The 20,758-nt window shown below is 35.9% G+C and overlaps 1 protein-coding gene across 1 annotated transcript in view; it reads right to left on the bottom strand.

Moving 5' to 3' along the window:
• Positions 1 to 717: 717 nt before the first annotated feature.
• HSD17B4 (hydroxysteroid (17-beta) dehydrogenase 4) overlaps positions 718 to 20,758 on the bottom strand; it is a gene marked incomplete at its 3' end in the record, with an annotated part of 43,654 nt that continues 23,613 nt past the window's right edge. The window contains exons 16-20 of the mRNA XM_010078640.1: positions 19,681 to 19,784; positions 15,977 to 16,042; positions 4,631 to 4,700; positions 1,122 to 1,228; positions 718 to 824 (exon numbers count right to left, since the gene is read on the bottom strand). Coding sequence (XP_010076942.1) covers positions 718 to 824; positions 1,122 to 1,228; positions 4,631 to 4,700; positions 15,977 to 16,042; positions 19,681 to 19,784 — 454 coding nt within the window. The remainder of the gene's footprint in view (positions 825 to 1,121; positions 1,229 to 4,630; positions 4,701 to 15,976; positions 16,043 to 19,680; positions 19,785 to 20,758) is intronic.

Below are 20,758 nucleotides of genomic sequence, written 5' to 3'. Positions count from 1 at the left end.
AATACACAAATGAGAGATACACAGTGATAACTGCTCACCACTCAGCCCGTTTCCAGCTAACGATCCGGAAGCAGGGAGAGTCCCAAAACTACAATCCCAGAAAAAAAGATAAGAACCCAAGCATCTGAGAGACTGAGAGGTGAACGAGAGAGCGAGATGATCCCAAGAGAGCAGAGACCCAGAGAGAGGCGGCTCCAAGAGAGAGAGAGAAAACTTCCAGACAGATCCTCATCTATAAAATGGGCATGTCATGCATGCTATAGAATATAACATTGCCCAATTTGGGTCTCAACCCTAAACCTCAGGTTGAGTCCTAGGCTAAGGGTGAGTGAGTGGTTGTGGTGTTTGTCTGCCAGCCAGGGGTTCAGAACCATGACAATTTGGAAAAAGAATTAAAGACTGTGAGCACTGGAAGCTGAAGTGTAACATGCATGATTTCATTTCTCTTTGTCTGGGTAAAAATTACTCAAGATTGGTAGGATAAACTCCATTTACTGAGAACTTCCATTATTATTTCTCTGTCAATACTGAAATAGTCTAAATCTTAGTAGTCTAAATCTTTCTGTGTCAGGCTATGTCCTTTTTTTGTTTTTATTTAGTTCTATTCACTTAATTTCCTTACAAAACCTTCTTTAATGGTGTGCTTGATAAGCCACTTTTTTTGCTTCCCTTCATACCCCCAGTCTTTTAACGAACACATCTTTCTCTAAAGCCTACCATGGTGAGTATGTTCTGACCTTGGTCTGAAAATGGATTCTATTTCCTTCCTTCCACATTTCTGTTTGTAAAGTTTGACCTGGAAAGACTGGTTTTGCAAAGCGAACCTAAGGAAAAAAAAAAAGAAAAAAAAGTGAGGGTGTAATATGTACAAGCAAAACTTAAAGCATACACACTATTGATGTGAGAAAAAGCAAAGAGAAAAATCAGTAACCTAGCAATGGAGAAAGCCTAAATATTTAGGCAAAAATGCTAGATAGGGTCGTTAAAATTCATGCACCAATATGTAAAAGCAATTGTGGCAGTTAAGACAGTGCAAAAGCCTTTTCCCATCCTAAGATTTTTTTTGTCACTAAAACCAGAAAAAAACCAAGAAAATAACTGCAAAGAATGAACACACAGACCTTGATTGCTCTGAATCTGTTCACATCATTATTTGCAAATTGCTTCAAAACATTTCTAGCAGCAAATCCAAAGGAGCATAGTCCATGAAGTATAGGCTTCTTAAATCCTATTTCAAAAAGTAACATTTTAGCATTTGTAATATTACAAGTTTGCATGTTGCTTCTACAAATATCTGTATTTTATTCACAGTATTTTCCTCCAATAATGGTCTTAATCCTTTTCTTTTAACCTAACCTATCTCGCTGAAAAAGTGTCTTACCATTTATTGTTTCCTCTACTTAGAGGCAAAGGAAAATGCTCTCTGAGGAATGGTGCTCCAACAATGCCTCTGCTATGTAAGACTCACAAGTCTTGCATAGTCTTAGGCCCTGTCTCTGGAGGCGATAAAATGAAAAATAAGGAGATCGGCTGTGTGCATAAGCACAACAGATACATAGTTACATGAAAGTATGCATATCAAGGGTAAGAGGTATTGTAATGATTAAGGAGTGGTGATACCGAGATTATTTGATGCTTCTCAGTTTTAATTCCTGTTTACAATTGCCAAAAATTTTCAAATATGGTGCACACTTTAGGATTAACTTTTCAGGTTTTTTTTCACTTCTAAATAAAGAAAAGATTTCAGGCATTTTGACCACATCTAACCAAAAAAAAAAAAAAAAAAAAAAAGAAAAAAAAAGAAAAAAAAAGAAAAAAGAAGAGGAAAAAAGATTTACAGTGTTTTGCTTATACTGACATTTTTGGTCAGGGTTGTTCGCACTTCTATGCTTTGGAGCAGAACTGAACTTTGGCAGAGGTTCATATACTTCATATTAGCACTCAACCTTTTTCCAGCCCTGACAAAGTCTGACAAAATAAACCTTTGAAAACTGACATGAGATTTGCTAAAGTGCAACAGTAAAGTTTCAAAGATGCTTCTTGTACTGACTATATCCTGATCCCTTAACAGGTTGCTCTGACCAGACAGGGCACATGAACAGTAATTGATCACACTGGCAACAGCCCACAGATTCAAGACACGTCTGTCCAGCTTTGGCTCTGAAACCAGTTGCTTTGCCTGGAACTCATCTGCCACTCTGCTGTCAGAGCCTGTTCTTCCTAAGCTCTGAACAGCTCCTCACAGCATCTACAGAGGGTGAAAAGTTGTTACAAGGCACAACAGCTGAGAGGAAAGAAAGCAAAAGCAAAACCAAACAAACAAAGGAAGCCTAGACTGTAGAGAATCAGAAGATGTAAAAGAAGAAGAAACCACCTTCAAGACAGAGACAAAAAGCCACTAGGACTCAGTGCCAGGAAAGATGGGAATTCTGAGTCATGGCCCAAAGGGAGAACAAGACTAGTAGGAGTAAGGATCAGAAACAGAAATTTTGACTCATTAGGTTAGAAGCGGAGATGTGACAGAAGGACAGGCTAAAAGGAAAATGAGTCTGCTTTCTTGCTCTAAGTATTCCACTCTGATCATTCTGCCACTTCTTTCCTGTAAAATATCTGAATATGCATACTTTTAATAGCACTCCCTTTTTTGTACACTGTGCACAGAGTAGTTCTTAAAGCTGAGAGATACCATGCCATCAATTTTAAAACAGACTACTGGCATTATTGTTACAATATCAGTATTCAGTATCTCTCATACAAAATGGTATAATGACATTTATCTCTTTAAAAGCTTAGCTCAATTCACCATGAAAGAACCAAAAACCACCACTATTTTCAGAACTCAGAAACAGACAGACATATATGGTCATGTCCTCCCCAGTATTTTCTTTATAAAACTCATGCATACTCAAAGAAAAATCCATAAGGCAATCAAGTTACTTTTTATCTAAACTAAAATGAAAACAAAGGAAATGTTGCTTTCCCTTTCTAATAACTTGGAAATACTCACAAGCTACAGGAATAAAGGCACAAGAATATAAACATGTATTTTCAGGTAGTATACCTCCTCTGAAACGTTACCCACAGGAAGGTTTAGCAATAATCCTGAAATTGACCTGAGTGTATTATGCTGAATGCTTGCTTCCAGTGTACCCTGGTGAGAGCCAGTCAAAGAGAACATTTACATAGATTAAAGACTGGAAAGTGTGTGAATATACCCAAAGAAAAGAGCTTTTGCATAACTAGAAAAAAAAATTGTGGAATACATCTACAGTCATTTTCTTCTTTGTTTAAACCTACATTTAAGTATAGGTATTTCAGTAGGTGACTGATACAGTTCTGAGATTTAGTGTGTCAGTTTTCTATTCAGACAGCAAGACTACTTCACCTACAGATTTAATTTCATTTTTCACTGAGTCTAAATGCTAGTGCTCTTTGTGTGAGCAGGCAGAAGATTTCCACTCCTCTTCTTTTGTAAAGTTTTAATAGGATTATCATTACTATTTTAAACACTGGGGTTTCAATTATAAACATGTGCTTTTCTCCTCCAGCACTTTCAAGAGGGATTGGGTGATTCCATCTAAATGTTGATCCAAAATTATCAGATGAACAAACAAACAGAATGGTTTAATAAACCAGGGAAATCTCCTTATGGACTCTGATATTTGATTATCATTATTTATTAACACAAACTTACATTAAATTATACAAAACAGAGTTAACCAAACAATTAGTATGTATTTATGAAAAGAGACGATTTGTGAAAGTGTCTGAAGCGTGATCTGAACAAGGAAGCATAGCTTTGCTCGATTTATCTTGTCAAGACCACCATACAATGATACTTCTATATTAAAAAGAAGTCACCAGAAAACTGCAGACTAATTATTACACAGCACTATCTTCATGTGAAATTTTTTATGACAGCATACATATTCAGGAAAATAAGTAAATCAAATTGTCTCCCTTGAATAATCACACTATACTACTAGCAAGGCCTGAAAAAACTCCAAAAAATATCTTTACAACAGAAATTTAAGAAAACAGAGTCTTTGTTAGTAATTACATCTCTGCAAGAATTGGTTGATACAGCCTATGGTCTGTTGCTTTAGCATGTAGCATTACGTAAATGAAAAAGATACTGCTAGCAAGGGGTGAAGTTAAGCAATTTTATGGGAAATAAGTGCTAACAAACTCCCCCTCTCCTGCCCTCCTGAGATTTACTGGGATTGGGAAGACTATACAAAAGCACAAAAAATTCCACCGAGACCAACATAATCTCAAGATTATTTAGGTGGAAATAACTACCTAACAAAGAATTCAGTTAAGTCCTTCTGAAGCTTTTGATAGTCCATTAGTTTTGCTTATGAAACAGGGATTGTAAAGGTGCAATAGTGGCAACAAATAAGCTCTAGAAGGAAAACTGTGGAGGAGGCAGGTTTCCATTGCAGGTGAAGCCCAAGCATCATTCCGCATTCCTAGCTACAAGAAGCAGTGCTCTAAAGTGCCATAGCACTTAGAGACATCTAATGGTTGACAATAGCTCGTTAAAGATGTACTAAGTGAAAAAAAGATTAAAAATACCTTTACATCATAATTCATCCAAATATTGATACAATAGTATCCCTCATCTTACCTCCAAGAGCAGCAAAACTTGGATCAACATGTAAAGGATTCCAATCCCCACTCAGCCGATATAAGGCAGCCTGCAGAAACAGAAAAAAATGGGAGGCTAGCTGTGCTTGGCAGAAACAAGGAGTCACTCAAAAACTTATGATAGATAAACTTATCACAATCTATTCTACTCGTCCTTAGATACCATACTCTACAACAAAGCAAGTAAAATAGAAATTAAATGTTATTCTGTAAACAAACTGCCAAGCTTCCAGGGAAACATGCCAAGAACTGTATGTGTTCTTGGTACATAAGAAAATAATACAATTGCTTAACGGAAGGGAAAAAAAAACCTAGTCTGCTGACATACAGATCCAGCTCCACTAAAATTTGGAAACAGCGAAGTTTCCTACAAATTGTCCATAGGTTCTTTAGTTTGAAGTGTAATTTTAAAGAGCCTTCTCCCATGACAGATTCATTCACAATTTAAAAAAAAAAAATGACTTTTTTTTTTAAACACACACACACTACCATGCTTTTTAAATTCATCTTACAGAGATCAGAAATATCCTTATCCTTCCCTTTTAGGAGTAACATGATAACTAACGGTGATACCCTTCTCTCCTAGCAGCTTCACAGGTAGCTGGTCTCAATATTACAAACAAACAAACCCACAAAGTAACATGCCACACTTTCTGAAAGACTTTTGCTTCATGCTAAATATTCTCTTTTACCAGTAAAAAGTAGAGAAATACAGATTTAGTGTACTGTATATACTGTGAATGTGAATAAACCCAAGAAATTATGAAGAATATGGCTACTGTACTTCAGTTTTCTGTCTCTGTGTGACCTTAGCATTTTCATTATCAAATCCTTTATTTGCTGTATGTGTACAGCATCCAGGAGTCCATAATGTGAAAGGCATGAAAAGCTGACCTGTGCGCCCCTCTGGACTAAAAACGTATTCCCTTGTGATCAGATTCCAGAAAAATCCAGTGACTAAATGATGGTGGAGCACTCTCTAGTACGACATTCCCAGAAGTACAGAGAAAATAAGTACATCACATTAATTTCGCTAGGGAAATTTCAAGAATTTACTAGTTTTATATGATGGCATATGCAAATTGAACATTAATTTAATTGAAATGAACTTTTAAATTAAAAACAAGTTTTATTTTAATTGAGCACATCACTGGCCTTTGGAACTCCTTATCCCTAAACATTTTCTTCCAGCATTCTGGACTGGGATTGTAAAAAAATTATATCTGTTTATTCAAATTAGGGTAAACTGCACTAAATTCTGTTTGGAGGAAAGAAGATAACAGATTTCTCCAAGGGAAAGAAAATAAAAAAATAAATATTTGCCAAAGAAAACATTTTCTCATATATGTCTAACACCATTTCCTCTATCAAATCTCAAGCAAAGGACAGTGTAAATGAAGAGGTTCTGAACTCATATTTTCATTTTAATCCATAATCCACTTGTTTTAATCTGTTAATATTCAGGTCCAGTTCTTCAAGTATATACAGCTTTCACACTAAGGTCTAATTCTCCATTATATGTCCTGGTAGCCTTCATCAATACCACAAGTGTTTTGAGCCTCAGTTACGATGGAATGTAGAAGAGCTTGTCACTGCTTTTGTGAGTAAGAGTTGGATACATTCACTAAAAAGGGCAAGAAGAAAATCTCAAACTGCACCATAGCTTAAGCATGCAATTCTTAGAAAGGCAAGTACTAAACTAATCCTTCTCCATGGCTACTTACACTGTTGTTTACTCTTTTTAAAACACTTTTCCTTTTTAAAACAAAGATGTATCAGTAAGACAGCATCACTGGATCTGGAATTTCTAACTGTAATTCTACTTTTGCCCAAAACATAAATTTATTATAACTTATTTTTGTAATTTTCTTCTAATTGATCCTATAAATTCTTAGGAAAACAGTAAAGACTATAAATTTCATACTAATGTCAAGAGTACAGTTCAGATGAGTCTGAGTTTGACCTTCCAAAAGGGACAAAGGAGAGGGCAAATACTTTGCTGAAAGAACAGATAACCTGAATTAATTTTATAGTAGAAGCAGAAACAGCTAAGATATCTCACCTGGTGAGAAGAATAAAGTCAAGGATCTCCTAAAGGCAGTATCCGCCAGTGCTAGGACTCTTGGGTAGCAATCTACAAGCCAAATCAAGTCTAAAAGGGCAAGCCAAATGGACTGACAAGTGATCCTACGCCACAGAGGCCATTCTATGTGGGGGCCTAAGGAGGGTGTGGTGAAGCACACAGTGCTGGTTGGGGGTGGAACATGAAAGCAAACTGAGATGATGTAAATATTTACACTCTACTACACCACTAAGGCAGATGGAATGAAGTGATGAGTGGGAAGAGACAGCGGGAAACAGGCTAACAATTACCATCCATGGCGAGTACCTGCTCCTTTCACTTATTCTCTTTTATCTCAATTTTCACAGAAATAGAAGAATGGGGAACCAAGAGTGGCACCACACTTGCACACATAAAAAACCCACAGCAACAGGGGCGCAGGGAAGAACATGTGCATGCTGCTCTTCTGACTTGCTGTGTCTTTACGTCTCCACTCTTCCCCTGAATAATTGTTAAAACTGTGCTTTCACTGTCAAAAGGCAGAGACAAGCAACTCCGATGTACCACTGGCTTCTTTGCTAAGAGCTGTCTAAGGCCTTAATGCCACCAATATCAAAGTTATAACACTATGAAAGAGACTTTTAGTGAGGAATAGTTTAGTTGCTTTAAAAAAAAAAAACAAACAAAAAAACCAAAACAAAAACAAAAAACGAAAAACAAACAAACAAAACAAACAAACGAACAAAAAAACAAAACCCAAACCAAACTGATAATTTTGAGTAGTTCTTGACAGAATTCTACAAAGCAGAGTATCACCCTTCATTACTGGAGTTTTCTTTCAAGAGAATCTAAAAATCTAACAGCAGATCACCACTCTTGAGAAACAGAAAATAAAAATTGCCAGATGTGAAATTACTAAATAAAATAATTAAATCACTTTTTAACTAAATTAAAATCTAGGGTCTCACTTTCATTATTCCCTTAATTTGAATTTTTACAAAAGCTGTCTGAAAGCTATTTTCACAAAGGAGCTGTTTCAGTAGATTTTAATTCAAACTAAATAACATTCAGTTGTAGTACTGGAAAATTCTACTTATGTATGATAAAAGAAAACAAATTTCAGTTTTAAGCTCAAATCTCAAATCTAGCTAGGCAGCTGTTGCTTACTAAAGCTGCAATAAGAACTAGCTATTTATTTGGGATGATAATAAGCACTGCTTTGGAGACAATACTTCTACCAAACGCTTTTCAAAATTACTGCAGTAAATATTCATGTGCTTTGCTAACAAAATAAATGTAGCATTTAGGAAATAATTAGGTTCAGAGAATTAAATATGATCAATGTATTTAATTAAAAGTCTGGCACATCAATATTTGAGAAGATACATGTCTTTTTGTACTTTTAACAACCAGAGTGGCCCTGTCACAGCTAGAAAACACGCTGAACTGAATAAAATAGTTACGCAGCAGGTTGTTTCAGATTTAGTGCAGCCAATCAGTTCTGCCAACAAACTTATTTTCATTTATCACAGTCTTTGGTACTACTTCATTATATAAACTACATTCCACATAAGAACAGAACTGTTTTAAAGCCTTGTCGGCTCTACTTTCTATATTTCTCAAATAATGACATTTCCTGAAGTCTTGAGTGATAGCATTTAAAAAAAAAAAAAAAAAAAGTGATGCATCCTTGAAGGATGACAAGAGTCAATTGATGTGGGGCATTAGATTGAAGTCAGTCATAATATGGTTAGATTGTTCTCCAATTAATAACACAAACTGTCAAGTCTCATTTCCTAACAATTTAGGAGTTCTGCCAGACCACAAAAGAAAAGGCGATATCCAACTTGTCTGTGCCAATTTTTCAGGCTTCCCTGCAGATTGCAATAAAGGTCAGTGGTAAAGTTAATGAAAAAGGAAGACAACTATTCATATATTTTCCCTTCTAACTGAGGAGAAAAAGAGCTCTGCCCAAGAGCTTATCTTTAGCAAGTATATGTGCACATACGAATATGCGTACATGTATGTGCATATACTTTACCTAACAGCTCAAGAGCAAGCAGTCAATTATCTCAGGAAGAAAAAACAGCCACAAATCTCATGTACACATTTCAATGAGCTCTGATTTACACGAAGAACAATGAATGTTTCCAGTTAAGCTAGCCGTGCTGATGTGTCAAGGGCTCAAATTTAGCATTGTTCTTAAGTAATTCACTGTTCTTAAAATTAAGCAGCTACTCTTTGACTATCCAAGACCCCCATTTGCCGTATCTTCTTTTTTAAGTAATTATCTCTGTAAGGGTAGGAAGAGATATTAGGAAAGAGCAACTGGTAGAAACCAAACACAGAGAAAGATAAAGGAGTTTATTTGTTCCTCCAGATAACCAACTATTTTTCTCAAAGTAGGCACATGTGGAAAATAAACAAAATAGCTTATGCTGCTCAAAATAGTTTCCAATGTCTAAATATATTTTGTGGAAATCCGGATCACACATGATTCTATTTTTTAACAAGACTGTAATTAAGAAATACAAGTGTGTAATTTCCTGGACTACCATAGGTTTGCAGTTATATGTTCTCAGTGGTCTGGACTATCCAAACCCCATCTTATTCGTTACCTACCTTTGAGTCCTTCAAGAATAAGAATTACTAAAATGTTCAATTAAAACACCTTCACATACACAGCTATAAACAGGAATAGGTATAACTGGTACAAAAGAGCACTAGATGTTTTCTCCTTCCTCACCCCACATTATTAATGTCTTTACTGTTTATCCCTACCACATGTTTTTCAAATTTAAAATCAACTTATATATTCTGGCACAGACTTCACAGAACATTAGCCATTTCTCAGTAGCACGGCAAATGTACAAGTTTTTCCTTTAGCAGTACCCCTCTTAATCAAAAAAAAAACCAAAAAAACAAAGCACTTTGGTTTGCGGAACTTCAAATGGAGTAACAATGTTTGCATCCCTTACTAAGACATTCATAAATAAGGGGAGGAAACAAATTCTCAGTAATCAATAGCATCTTGTTCAAACTAAATGACTGCCAGGCTAGTACCGTTTCTTCTTTTATGCTCTTGCCACACAAAATTCTAGTATAATCCAAGCCCTCCACTATTTTTCAAAATTGTCATGATTAGAAAATTATTTTAAACTTCCCAGCGTGGCAAGGGGGAAGTATAAATCTTGAAATTAGCATCGTAACATACAACAAACTCTTAAAGTAATTATTATTACAAATGCTCACTCAGTATACACTTTCAAGAGTTCCAAGAGTATCATCTCTGCATACCAAGTTCTCTACACAAATTAGGAAAACATAACAAATCCTTGCAATAGCTTCACTTCCCTTTCTTTTGCTTGTATCATCCTTTGCTGTTAAGCACTTTTTTCTTGGCATGCTCTCCATATCTGTGCCTAGTGCAGCACTTCATTTTCTCTATCATGAAACAAATTATTTATGCTACAAACAGAAAAAAAAAAAAAAAATCACCTGAGGCTCTCAGGAGGCTCTCTTGTGCTATTCCCTGAAGTTAAATTAAATTTACATGTTTTTAAGCAATGCTGTACTACAATCTCTACAGAGCAGGACATGAAAAAAAAACATTTGTCCTGTAGCCATATTTTCCCTATCCATGCACGTGTTCTCATCATCTGATTTATTGCACTCATTCAAAAATGACCTTAACCCAAAACACTCCCCTTCCCATAACATCTTTCTTCTCATCTGTTTAAAATAAGCATAAAATTTCTCCAAGGAAACAAACATAAACTGAAAATAAACAACTTTTTTTTCATATAATGTTAATGATTACTTATTCTATCTATACGTATGTTCTCTAAAAACACACACAAATTTTTACTTATGCTTAAAATGAAAACACAAATGAAATCTGTGTAGAATAAAAGATGACTTTCCACAGGTAAGTATCGACATCCCAATTACACAGAAGCTTGTAAGGGTCTTTACCACATCATTCTCGAAGTAAAGCACTGACTCATAGTTCTGAACCTGTTGACAACAGGCACAAAACATGTTACAGTAGGTTTTATTTTAATAATTCATTAGGCTGTTAAATGTTTCCCATCCACCTCTTTCCTTCCAAGATGTCTTCTTAATAACTCTTTATTGCAGAGTCCACTCTTTTACAGCAAACTAGATTTGTCTTCACAATTGTTTCTAGTTACATTAAGAACTGCAGTCTTAGGCAAACTTGACACAGTGAAAAAATGAACTCAGGTAGCTAGAGGACAGCAGTATGAGCAAGAAGACTGTAGGACTGAGGATGACTCAGGAAGGGAAGGACACTCCTGCAGTCTGAGTCACAGCATGCTGATGACACTACTTGAAACATGGCAGGTGCCAATTATTTTCTCTTCTTTCAGAGAAAACAAAAAAAGAACTCTATTACATAAAAAAAACTACTAAAAAGCAGCAATTTCTTCACATCCTGTCAGTCAATGCTTGATCTCTACCTGGAACAGAAGGGTTTACACAGTTTATATATTTTAAATCCCATCAGATTAGACTAGGTGTGAATTTACTGAATCTCTCTAAAAATCTCTGAATTACTAAGAATCATTATATTCCCCAAACTGGCTTTTTTTAATGTTGCTCACTGTATCACATCCTCAAAAATCACCACCAGATGCTATATGCCGCTCCTTTAAACACTCTCTGTACAATTAAAATGCCTCAAACATTTGTAAACATCCTTACTTTACAGACTGGAAACTAAAAGACAGCAGAAAAGGTCATAACTGCCAGCAGCACAAACCAATTCCAGCTCTCCAATTTAACATTTGAAGGCCTAATTCTTTAAAGCACATCACATGTTTGAAATACACTGTACAAGTTCAGAACAGACCTCCTATGAATTTCAGTTTCAGCCTGTGATGCTCAGACATCCTTCCTGCTAGTCTGACTCACAAATTTCACCTTCCAATGTCTCATCCTCTGCTATGAGCCATTGATTAATGAGCACCCATGTCTGAGTACTTTGGCATATCTGGGTAACAGCTGCCCATAGACCATAAGAATTCTACAGAAAAAGCAAAGAAAGTCCACTGTCAAAGAGCTGCAGCTCCAACCAGTCACTAACCATGAGATCATTTTCCTCTCATTACTCCTTCTCAGAACACAACTTGCAACAAATGGCATAGGAAGTCAGTTTTCCAGTGTTATCTTAGCTCGTGCCTAGAGCCCTCTCTTTGCCTGTTGAAGGAGTTCTTGAAGGAGATGGAACAAACACACCATTTATGCCTGCATGACTGAAAACTGTATCATAAAGCATTGTATACAAACAGGATTAAGACTACAAACAAAGTAAGCTTTATTTGGAGATTTTATGTTTTCAGAGACTCTGCAACATTTAAAACATGGCCATCATTTTCCAAATGAAAGCAGCTTAAAAGTGACAGGATATCAAAAAACTGTTCCTGCAACAGACCAGTATCAGTCTGAGCTTCATCAGCAATAACGAAGAATTTAAAAATTCTTGAAAGCAAGGACAGCTAATTTTCCTGACCCTGGAATCTACAGAGCAGAAGTATCATGTGCTTGAGATACTCAAGTTGCAAGGAAAACTAGCTCTGGTAAAAATTCACATGTGATAGCTCACATCACACTGCTTTGCAGAGACTTACAGGGGCACAGCGGCACGTACGCAGCTGGTCACAAAGAACCAAAAATCTATCTAAATGGTCTTTTCTACCTCTTTGTCAAGTCTATTTCTCCCTATCAATGCAAGTTACAAATATACAGAGTCAGAATTTAAAGTGGGAGAATTCCTTAGTGAAATACATGATACTGTTGCAAGGAAAGAGTATTTTTCAACTGGCAAACATTTCTTAAAATTATTAGACATTTTACTGAAATGAGCTGACAGTAACAAAAACTCCTAAGTCCTGTAAACTCCTCATGTTACAGCTTCAGTTCTTCCATACAGGTAGATAGGACAGGTAGCTTTCTGAAGAAAGCAGAAGGAAACACAGAATACTAAAACTGAAATGACTTATTGAAAAATTCAACTTTATGGGCTGCCGTTGAACTGTTTATTTATTATCACAACTCTGTGTACTCTGCATATTAATTCTGATATTTGAAGACAGAAAACGATTTACTTCTTGGGAAGCAACTACACAATATCAGAATGCTGTGAGTTTTTCCTCAAGCAAACAAAAACAACCCCACAGAAAGCCCCCAATGAACTCAAGACTCTACTTGTTTCCTTCCTCAAGTGACCTGCATCACTTGCACATCATTCACTTAAAATACTCAATGCAGCTTATTTTTGTGTGTCATCAGAAAATGAATTCCCAAGAAACCAATGCATTTGGAGAGGAAGTGAAAAGAAAACTCTACAGAGACAAAACTCTCCAGAGATACAGGTCATTCACTGCCTGTGATTCTTAATTCCATTAGGAACCATTCAGCAAAATCTGTTTGATTGATTAATTTAAGGCCTCAGTTCAAAAAACCATCAGGACAAGAGTAGCTTGGCGATACTGAAGCTCTGTAACTACATTAAATGTTCCCTACTGGGCTGAAATTGAATGATTAATTTCTTCCTAAATGACTAATAGTCAAATACCCTCTAGACTTCTTGATCTTCTGTCAAAAGGTCTATTTTATTCAAAAGATTTATGGCAGTATATGTAGTAAAGCATAGCTCAGGTTACAGAGAAAGAACACGCCAGGAAAATACCTCAGTACATGCACATTTCTACAGTGCAACATGAAAAAAATGCCAACTAGTTCTTTGCTGAAAAAATCATTAACACACAGAAGGAATATTTTATGTCCTTTTTCAGCATGACGCAAATTTTAAGCTTTAAAGCCTTTTTAGAAGGTCAGATAGTTCTGGTAAATTTTTTTTAACCATTTTTCATCTTTAAGCAGCTTACACCATGGTACTGCAACTCATTCATAAACACTGGTTGGTGTTCAAATAATTTCTCAGGAATGGTTTGAAAGGGATAAAAACTAACCAAATTTGTTCTGTCAATGGCCACTGACATAACATTATTATTTTTCAAGGAACTGTGGGTGGCTGTACTCTCCACTCTGCTGAACACATGGTAAAGGGTAAAAATGGTTATTAGCCCTCTGTTCTCAGTATCCTCTTCACTAAGCAGCACTTCCTCCTGTCTGAAAACATGTAAAAAACATTCTTCCTCTTGGAAAAAAAACTTAAACCAGTGTAGTTGAGTTACAACTGAATATAACTTTTAAGATAACCATAGTCACTGACTTCAGTGAAAGACAGGTGTCACCACTGGAAACATTTTTAAAATATGCACGATAGTCTACTTATGAGGAAGTTTACTACATGATCACGCCAATAAAAGTTAAGGGGGAAAAATGCTAATTATGAGGAGCAGTTTAGAAATGTAATTGTGGTAATGCAAAAACTGAGTGGTGAATGTCACAACTATAATTGGAAATTAATACAGTTCAAGTTAACTCAAACACCATCTGCAAACTGACTCTTTCATGCTGTCTCATACTACTATTTCCATAACTGAATGGCAACATTCATTTCTGCCAACACTTTTTTTCATTTAAACACTTAAGGAAAAAAAGAATCATAAACTTCAATGCAATTTGTGTGCCAGCTTCCATTTTCAAAAAGGATTTTATACAGTTATGTGTCATTCTACAGACATGTAAAAGTAAAATCTTGATAACATTTCCCCAAGCTGTCCTTGACTTTTTGCCCATGAAGTTCCCAAGTTCTACACATTCCCCCTCCCATACACAGGCATCATCACTGATGCCACTGAATGATTTGGCAGATAAGCCTTCCTGCAATTCTCAAAGTGCGTGGCTCCTCCAAGATCTAACTGGAGATTAATTCTCTTGATACATCTACCTGTCAGAGTAGATCTCAAAATAAAAAAAGTGTGGAGGCTACTCTGTGCCACTTCTTTTATTTCCAAAACCAGTTTTGCAGTAGCAAAGTTTTCCAACTTCTACGTTATAGGGTCACTACCACCTTCTTTTGCCTCATGAACTTAGCATTTTACACACAGCAACAATTCTAGACGTGAGAGTTTAAGGCTCAGAAACTAAGATTATAAAATAAACAAGGGGATCATAAATGTCATCTGAAAATTGGACCTGGAATCAATTCCAACATAATCACAGAGAGGAGAATCTGAACTAGAATTCCCACATTCAAAGTAAATACTTCTAACTCCTGGGCCATTAGGGTTGCTGTATCTTATCTAGAAGTGCCAGCTGCTAGAGAACACTTCCCACTACATTTAACCACCTCCCAGGAACAATACTCTCTTACTGCTCCCTGCTTCTTGTTCACCTTGCCAACTTCCCGGGAAGCCTACTCACTGAAAAATTAAGACATCTGTCCCTCCTAGACTGATGCTGTGAATTTTAGGATACAGCAAGTATATCAGTGATAGAAAGAAATGCTGATCTAATTTTTTTTTAAGTGGGTAGGGGTAACTTGGACTTCAAAAGCATGTGAATCAGCTGGATGAGACTTAAGTTTAATTACTCCATACATATTCAGAACTTCAGCAGACATCACAGTTACCACAGTTCAGCTGATGCTCAACATTTTAATTGCATCTCCAAAAGCCACAGCCTCCTGACATGACTAAGTTGCTTTTGACAATACTATTCAGCCTCTTAATACTAGTAGCTCTAGTCTTTCCAGTCTTATTTGTCTGACACCTGCGTATGTCAACCTTCAGAGGAGGGTATATTTATTTAATCAGGTTTTACTCATGGAAAGTAGATGCCTGTGAACCAGACAGAAACATACCTGGACAAACATCTGCCAGTATTTCAGGCTTCCCCGACTACCACCACTATAAAGAAATTCAACTTTTTCAACACTGAACTTTTTTTTCTTTTGTGATATGTCTGCTTGCACCATCTTTTGTAAATTTCATAGATTTTGAACCTCTTTTTTTTTTTTAAACTACAATGTAATACAAAAGTTTATTTCCTCCTATGTAGAATTTTGTAATAAATTATTATTAAATTGCATCAGCCTTATGAAAATAATGTTTTACATAGTACATTGAACACACTGTCATAACTCAACCTAACACAAATTTTAGCTTCACGTTATATGCAGATATATACATACACACACATATACAGGCACAAATACACATATATAAATATCCGAGGTGTATCAGAAAATTTAAACTATTAGTGAACATCATGTAAGACTCCTTTCTCCAAGCAAAACAAACACTTCCACACCTAGAGCATACAAAACTTTACCTGATCAGCTGTTGTGACATCAGAAATTACAGCATCAGGGGGTCTCTTGGGTGGATTCCCTGTTACCTAAAGCAAAAGTAGTAGCATTAATATTTCACTGCAAAAATCTTTTATCCATACCCATGCCAGAGTATGTCTGGTATGTATAAAAAGAACCAGCATTTACAAAGCTGTTAAGGTTCCTCCTAACCTTTCTACATTTAGAGACAAAGAGAAAAAGATATTTAGGCCAGCAAGTTTCTTATCAAGGTTAGCTTTACAAAGAGAGCAATATTGAGGCATCAGATCTGGCTAACAGTTAGATGTTGCAGCTTATCAGTTAGATTACATTTCTTCCAAACTATCCAAAAAAGCCCAAGCAATAACTTTCTCTCATAGAACATTAGTGTTTTGGAGCACAGAAATGAAAGGGAAGCTTTTAAACTAATGCTTTAAAAACTGCAATGGAGTACAAAATTATTTACTGCCTCACTTTTGGCCTTTAAGAACTTCCAGATCTTTTTTGTCTTGCACTTTTTTCATTTGTTTTGCAATTATATGTTGCATATTAAGCCTGTCATTATTATAAAAAAGCTATTCCTTGTCAGCTTCATTGTTCAGTTTTGAAGATACATATTTTACCAACAGACTGACAGAGAACATCCTAGATCATGATAGACACAAAGAACAAAACAAAGAGAAACTGGCGTAAGCTCTAAAATGAAAGGCAGCAATTTGACTCTCACCTGTACTAATTCTACTTAATCTTAGTTTGAGTAAACTCTTCACCAAAGATAAGAGAAGTTAAAAGAAACTGAGTGCTCTGTAATTTCATATCTAATAAGAGCAAAGGCTCTTTCCTCTTTATTAACAGAGAGCAAAGCTACCTCTGGGGTGGAAGACTTGATAACATCACTCTTGCTTTTGTCACTTCAGAAAAGCACAAACACACCTATACATTAATCAGTCTGATAACAAGGACACTTTCTAACATGCTTTCAAAACAAGAATGGCTTGCAAATCCATTTCCAGTTGGTTTAAAGAAACTCAACCTGACCTACTGAGCCTGTAAAAATGCTAAAAATAAAATAATTAAGGAAACCCCTCTGCCAGTAAGGCAGGAAAACACTAACTCAAGAGGAGTGAGACTTATACAACATGCTGTTCATCACAGACCTCAACTTGGAAATTTGTTCTCCTTAGTGTGCAGAAAAAATAAATGTGTAAAATGACAAAGAGACACATCATAAAATATGTCTGATCAGCTTGGAATTTCTTTTTGGCACAGAGGGACGTGAAAGTGTTTTTAATTGGGAAGGTTTGCAAAGACAAAGCATGAAAATTTACTATTTGAAACTGGCCTCTTGCAGCCAGAGGCCTCTGTTGAACTTGCTATCACTGTGTTGTCTTAACTAGACTACATTTTGTTTTCTTCTGTCACAAGGACTGATGCCTGAAACAGGTATTCTTTATATTTTAAAATGTAAAATAATTTGTACAGCACTCTCATGCTTCAATAAGTTGAGTGGAGTTGCAATTGCACTACACTGTACTCACCGATGTCACCGCTATAGATTAGCAACAATTCCTTTGAACCACCATATTTTTTACATGCAGTATTATAAAATCTGATTACAGAAGAATTAAGGGTTCCATCAAAGACCTTTATATGCTGTCTGCAATAATATTCTGTTCATTTTTTCATACCTCACAGAGGCTTTTCCTTTTCCTTTCTCATTGAAGCAGCAGGCATTTCAACATGTGATTTGTAAAGCTTAATATGCGAAAACTACTATGTAATCAATACAGATTTACTATATTTACATCCAAAAATTACAAAGAACATTACTACAGTATTACAGAGGTACAAAACATATAAATTTAAAAAAATACTGAGCTTTAAATAGCTTCTATTCAATTAACTGTTTATTACTGTGGTGTCTGAAGGCTCTAGTTCACAATAACAACATTCAGTCATAGCTGGCACTACCCTTAAAGTAGTTGTATTGAAGGAGACAACAGCTATATGTCAAGTACCTGAACAGCTACGTCATGCATTTGGACATATACACCATGGGTTCACGTGACATTGTCATTTACTAACTCTCGCCCAAATTGCAAGGGTTCCACTCCACCTGAAGTGAGAAACTGTAATGCTACTTCTCTTTTTGCCTCTTTATGCTGTCAAAACCTCTTGCAAGCAAACACATATATTTATAAAGAGCTACACCTAGAGATCTCTTCTAGACATTGCAAGTCCAATCCTGACACCACACATTTGAGTACTTCCCAGCTTTTTACTAAGCTAGTCTTTTTACTAGAGCAACATCTTGGAATATTAACATACGATCATACTTATCAGCACAAATTTAACACATGAAAAACAAGTTACTAAACCACACACAAACGCTCTCTGTACACAGACACACAAAATTGCCACTAGGTATCAATTTATTTTTAAATATAAATATCCCCCTCCCCACCCTCTTAAGCAGAAGCAAGGAAAAACGCTGAGGTGGAGCAGCAGAACACACTGTAATGCTAAACTGACAACACACAGATCCCATATTCCCAACTGGAGACATAAGCACTGATGCTGAAACCGAAATGTGATCACGACAGCAGAGCTGAGACAGGTTTAAATCAGGACTCTGTTATGAGTCTAGTTGGCACAATCCAACAGTTCAGGAGGAGGCCTCTAGGCAAGGTATCTAAAACCTCAAGTTCTTTGTCACTCTCCCTACTGCCTGTCCTCAAACAAGAGCAGCCAATAAGTATGCTCTTAAAGCTACATATGAGAGGTAAAGCTCCCCAATTCTACTTGAGAAAGCCATGACTTACAAGTTAAAGCCACTTCTCTGTTCTTGTTCTAAGAGATTTCTAAAAAAAATTCCAGATCAAAAGTAGATTTAGAAAATAAAACATTTCTCAATCTAGCTTTTAACAAGAAATTAGTAACTTTCCTCATCTGTTCATTTATTGCGAGCATGATTGGGAGTAACTAAACACATGAAATCAAACACACAAAGTTTCTTTTGTTTGCAAAGGTCACATTTGGGTTTCACAAAACCAAGAGTCAATAAGACTCTTGCCAAACTGGACAGCTGAACTGATAGCGTCTTCCATCTGACCTACAAAAGCAGGATTTTAAGCAATTTAGCACAGCCCAAAGTACGATCTTATTACTTCTGTGGAATTAATTGAGTCAAACTGGGTCAGATCACAGCCTGCTATACTGTCAACTTCAAAAGACCCTCCTCTAAAGATCTAATACGAATGCTCTAGAGGAATGTTCTGTCCACATCATCATGTATTTCATATTAATTTCAATTTTATTTTAACTTCAGACATTATTTTCTAATTCCAGGTCCAAGGAATTTAGATTCTAAACATTTACCAGAGAAGCTCCTATTTTGTTTTCCATTAAGATAATCCCTGTCTGTAATTTCAAACATTTGAATATAGGAGTATCTCACCAGTTGCATATATAGCAATTCCGTTTTCTCCTGAATTGCCAAAATAAAACCATTGGTTTCCTGAACAGTACCTTTTCACTCAGGCTCTCCAGTGAACAGAAGTACTTAAACTCCATGTGAGCTTGCACCATCACACTGCTCAAATGCTAGTTTATCCTTATTAGTTGATACAGCAAATATTTTTCTTGTAGATGTTTTCATGTTTGTTTTTTGGTTTTTTTTTTTTAGTATGAATATGTGTGAATTTACCTTGGCCTTTTCTGATGTCCGTTTTCCACCAAAACCTCCAGCTCCAACCAAAAATAAAGAGAACTGATTATAACACACTAGGTCCTTTCCACAATAGGTATTCACTGAAAGACAACAAAAAAGGAAGATCATATATTAACTTTGATCTGTTTTTTCATAATGCTAGCATATGTTGTCACAGGAGAAAAGTTCAGCTTCAAACATGACAAAGCTGATTTTATCAAGTGAAGGTACAATGGTCACACTTTCATGCTGCCCTGTTGCAAGTCACTTCCTGACTAGTGAAGACTAATGTTTATTTCAAATAATATTACAATGATTTTTATCTATGTGAAAGCATTAAAATTAAAAAATTAGCTATCAAAATGCTGATGACATTCAAGGTGCTAAAATATTTGACAACAGAGAGCCGAAATTTGCATGTATTTTAGCATCTCACACTGTATTACCAATTTATTTAAATATGATAGAACTGTGCCATAAAATATGATGTATTAGAAGCTATTAAGAATCCCTAGTGTGCAAAGCACATTACCAACTCATATAAAAAGTGGTACTAGTACCTTGTATGAAAAGAGCTCCAAAGCAAGCTTTCATTTATGATCACCTGTTCCTTCTTTTGAAGAAGTTAAACTTCGTACACTGAATAAAGATTCAGCTTCCTATTTCCAGTTCATACCTATTGTACCCCTTACATGTTAGGCTGAAATTTACAGTACTGTTAATAATGTTCTCTGGTCAGAAAAAAAAGGGCTCTTGCATGATGCAGAAACATATAGGCTTAATGTTAGCCCAGTACTGAACCGCAACACAGCTAGGAGGAACAAAGGGACAGTAAAGACCTTTACACAATTTTATCTGAAAGATTAAAAGCTCAAGAGAGCTTAGAGATTCACTGCCTATTAACCTACTCTTGCAGTCTAATTTCCTAAGGGACCTTGTTACAACCACACCTAAAGGTATCAAACTTCTGAAAACAACAAGTTATCAACTTCTGGAGACATTCTGATCCTTTAACTTGGATACAAGAGGAAGGAAATAAGGGTTTGGTTTGTTCTGTTTAGAAAAGAATAATATA

This window comes from Pterocles gutturalis, unplaced genomic scaffold (genome assembly GCF_000699245.1).
Source record: "Pterocles gutturalis isolate BGI_N339 unplaced genomic scaffold, ASM69924v1 scaffold10238, whole genome shotgun sequence".
Lineage (NCBI taxonomy): Eukaryota > Metazoa > Chordata > Aves > Pterocliformes > Pteroclidae > Pterocles > Pterocles gutturalis.
The sequence above is the reverse complement of the archived record's forward strand: the minus strand, read 5'-3'. Positions and strand labels throughout refer to the sequence as shown.